Source organism: Amphimedon queenslandica, unplaced genomic scaffold, assembly GCF_000090795.2.
Source record: "Amphimedon queenslandica unplaced genomic scaffold, v1.1 AMPQUscaffold_13091, whole genome shotgun sequence".
Taxonomy (NCBI): Eukaryota; Metazoa; Porifera; class Demospongiae; order Haplosclerida; family Niphatidae; genus Amphimedon; species Amphimedon queenslandica.
In genome coordinates this window covers 1-4318 of record NW_003546673.1, presented here as the reverse complement: position 1 = coordinate 4318, position 4318 = coordinate 1, and the positions used below count along the sequence as shown (strand labels likewise).

The 4318-nt window shown below is 39.1% G+C and overlaps 1 protein-coding gene across 1 annotated transcript in view; it reads right to left on the bottom strand.

The window, feature by feature from the left end:
- Positions 1-2948, bottom strand: part of LOC100635453 (facilitated trehalose transporter Tret1-like) — a 3582-nt gene extending 634 nt beyond the window's left edge. The window contains exons 1-3 of the mRNA XM_003389344.3: positions 2628-2948; positions 2343-2570; positions 1797-2217 (exon numbers count right to left, since the gene is read on the bottom strand). Coding sequence (XP_003389392.2) covers positions 1797-2217; positions 2343-2570; positions 2628-2924 — 946 coding nt within the window. The 5' untranslated portion in view covers positions 2925-2948. The remainder of the gene's footprint in view (positions 1-1796; positions 2218-2342; positions 2571-2627) is intronic.
- Positions 2949-4318: the final 1370 nt, after the last annotated feature.

Genomic DNA, 4318 nt, shown 5'->3' with positions numbered 1-4318 from the left:
GACGATTTTCATGCTCTGGGTAGATGTATTGCCCTGTCATCGTGCACTTGGAGGTGTCGTTTCACATTACGTTCATTAAATGTACAGCATGTGAGAATGTTTGTCTCTGGGTTATCAGATCTTCCTAAAAGTTTAAAAGGAAACCCATGCTTAGAGTATATTGGGTTTTCTCTTAATGAAATTGGCAGTGAAGGTTTTGGTGCTTTGATGAATATGCCTGAGTCTGTTCGAAGAACTATTTCCGAGTTATTTCTAAAAGGAATAATGGCTGACAAAAATGCTTTGGTGAAAGGTGTCTTACGTAAGGTTGCAGGATTGGAAAAATTAGAGCGTTTTGACTTTCAAGGCAACAGATTCGAGGAAGGAGAGCAAGAACCACTGATCCATGTCCTGTGCCAACTTGGTAATCTCCAAGAAGTTTCACTTTCAAGTCTAAGCTGTGATGAATGCTCTATGCTTCTCAAGTCACCACCGCCACAATTGAATGCAATTAGGCTATTTGAATTATCATCAGCTGCTGTTGAGACAGCTTTAGCATCCTGTAAAACACTGCAGCGTGTCATGATTTGTGAAAGTGAAATAACAAAGGAAGTCATAAAACGGAGCCTAAAAATTTCATTGCCTTCATGCAATTGTCTTGAATCGTTAAAGCTAATTAATTGCGGCATCGACTCTGAGACTGCCTGTAGTATCATTGAAGCTGCAAAAACATGCACAACTCTTCAGTTACTTGACCTCAGTAATAATGTCATTCGATCCACTACAGAAATGTGTCGCCTTTTGCAGGGCAGTTCTTTTACTGACCTCAGCCTGTACCATAATAACTTCAATGAGAGTTCCATTGGTGAATTCCTGGCTCTATCATCCTGTCAACAGCAGCAGATCCCTAAGATTCATCTATCAATGGAGTGGAAAGATTACGCTGAAGGGAAGTTATCAAACAAAAAGCGCATAGTATTTGAAGAAATGTTTGAGACAAATTATTAAATAGACATGCTTTTTTAGTAGATGCATTTTTAGTAGATTAGATTTTAGCTTGCTGTTTCATAGTTTTATTTTGCTACAGTCTGTTATATAAAGCGAGCCCCTCCCCTCTCCTCTGCAGCAAAAACAATTACTATTGTATTTTCTACAAAGCATAAAAAACAAACTATCGGTATGAGCTGCAGCAAAAAACAATTACTATTGTATTTTCTACAAAAGATAAAAAAAAACAAACTATCGGTATGAACATAACTTATAATTGTTTACAAACTGTTTCTCCATCACTTCAAGTTTCTTTCCCTTTGTCTCGGGGAGAAAGAAAGCAACAAAAGCAAAAGAGGCGATATTTAAAAATCCAAAAGTCCACCAGGCATAATCAGCTCCAACATATTCAACGTAGACAAAATAGAATCCAGTAATCAATGCAGCACAGCCCCAGTTGAACCCAGCCAGTATACCACCAAGTTGACCTCTAACTCGTAAAGGTATCATTTCGGCTATCATAATCCATGGTATAGGTCCATATCCAATGCTGAATCCAAACTCAAAACATATCATTGACACGATGCCCAATATATTGAGGTTCTCGTATCTATTGAATAGACCTAAGCCATACGAGCTGAAACCCATGATTAAAGCACTGGCCATTAGGAGGATTTTTCGTCCCACTAAATCAACAGTTAATACGGTAGGCAGCGTGAAAATAACAGGGCAAAGACCGATGGACAAAAGGGCCATGTACTTTGCCATTTCTTGACTCAGCCCTGCATCCTTTAGTATTATTTCGCCATAAAATGCAATCGTGTTTATGCCTGAAAACTGTTGAAAGAACATCACCATAAGCATTAATATAAACGGAAGGTAGACACTACGATGTCTCATCTCACGCAGGGTCTCAATACAAGAGAGCTTCTTTTGCTTTGCAATTGCTCCTTCAATCTCTGCTATCTCTTCTTGAGCATTCATAGTAGGTCCTCGTAGAAACACAAGGACCTTCAAAGCTTTTTTAAAGTTCTCCTTGGCAATGAGAAACCGAGGTGTTTCTGGTAGCCATATTACAATGAGAAATGCAATACAACTCATGCCGGCTGCAATGAAAGCAGTTTGGTAGTACTCAATGCCAGGGATAACTGCAATGCAGTATATAAGGAAGATCCCAACATTTAGTAGCAGCTGTGGCAGTGAACTGTAAAACCCTCTCAGTGAAGGAGCAGAAACTTCTCCGACGTACACCTACATAGTAACAATAGTGTCACAGTTTGTAATGTAGATGATATGATACCATATAAGGTATATATGCATTATGAATGAATCGTGCTGTTTGTACAAGAGAATGGGTAACTTTAAAAATAACTTACTGGTGCAACGAGTGTGGCCCATCCTGCTCCAAAGCCAGTTATGAAACGACCAACTAGTATGATCACTTTAAAAGCAATTGAATTGTTAATGAACCATGAAATGCCAAGCAGTATCCAGCCCACAAAATATGGTAACAGTGCTATGATAATTGTTGGCTTACGTCCAAGTGTATCAGCCGAAAAGCCGGCCATTGCTCCTCCAAATAATGCACCAAAGGGAACTAAAGCCTGCATGTGTTAATAAATTAATGTAAACTAGACTACCCATTTTGTAAGCTGACTCACCCCATAAGTGTCAACAAGAACAGACCCGTTTACCAAGGAGCGGTTATGTGTCATGTTGCTCAAGTTGATAAGAGAAGAGGATGGATATCCCAGTGCATATCCACCTACTAGAGGAGACAGAGCAGCTGCTAGGGCTACAATACTAGTGCTCCACAGTCGCTCGGGTCTCTGGCAACAAAATGAGGATCTTTTATGTGATGGAGAAATCTGCACAGACTCTTGTATGCTGGGTCCATGGTTTGAGCTATGGTTTAGCGATAATAATAAAGATGAGCCCTCATCACGAGGTTGAGCCATTATGAATTTCGATTTCAGCCCCACCTATCATTAAACTACGGTACCCCACCTATCATTAAACTACGGTACCCCACCTAGATCTATAACTGACACTGCAGCTATGGCACAAGGTGGTAGAACAGACTACCCAGACGACTTTTGCTGGAAAATCTTTGACGACTTCTCTAATCAAATTTTTATTAAAGTTCAAGCGAGCCCTGGTCTTCTCCGCAAATTGGTTGAAGCTAAACTGCTCCATAATCCTATGGAAAAAGAAAAATTGCTGCGCATATTCGAAAAATGTCCTGTCATTGGGTGCAAGGCACTTATGACATGTATGAGAGCCTTTCTGAGAAAAGGAAGGGATCCCAAAGTAGCTTTTGAAAATAGTTTGTCAATATTTGATCGTTGTGAGGAATTGAAGGAAATATCTGCAAGAATGAAAGCAAAAGGTAAACATCTTATTATTATTATATCATCACTCTTATTGTTTACTTTGGCGGTTTTTCATTTTCTACAACAGCAAGAGCTCATAATGCTGAAAAAATTAGTCAGCGTCCTGAGGATGATCGATCTGCTAAAGGTAATAGCCAGCATTTTGGTTGCATCATTATTATTTAATGTCAATCACTCCTTTCCTTTTATAAATCTAGAAGTCCAAGGAACAGATGATGGTATTCCTGATAAAATTAAGTACCTAAATTTCTTTCGTGAGCTTTTAAACAAAACTAATAAAAGTGAAGCACAAATTGCTGTAGCTTTGAATAAACGAGATAAAATTGAAGTAGTTCGTATTGAGAGAGGCCACCAAGAAGACGATTTTCATGCTCTGGGTAGATGTATTGCCCTGTCATCGTGCACTTGGAGGTGTCGTTTCACATTACGTTCATTAAATGTACAGCATGTGAGAATGTTTGTCTCTGGGTTATCAGATCTTCCTAAAAGTTTAAAAGGAAACCCATGCTTAGAGTATATTGGGTTTTCTCTTAATGAAATTGGCAGTGAAGGTTTTGGTGCTTTGATGAATATGCCTGAGTCTGTTCGAAGAACTATTTCCGAGCTATTTCTAAAAGGAATAATGGCTGACAAAAATGCTTTGGTGAAAGGTGTCTTACGTAAGGTTGCAGGATTGGAAAAATTAGAGCGTTTTGACTTTCAAGGCAACAGATTCAAGGAAGGAGAGCAAGAACCACTGATCCATGTCCTGTGCCAACTTGGTAATCTCCAAGAAGTTTCACTTTCAAGTCTAAGCTGTGGTGAATGCTCTATGCTTCTCAAGTCACCACCACCACAATTGAATGCAATTAGGCTATTTGAATTATCATCAGCTGCTGTTGAGACAGCTTTAGCATCCTGTAAAACACTGCAGCGTGTCATGATTTGTGAAAGTGAAATAACAAAGGAAGTCATAAAAC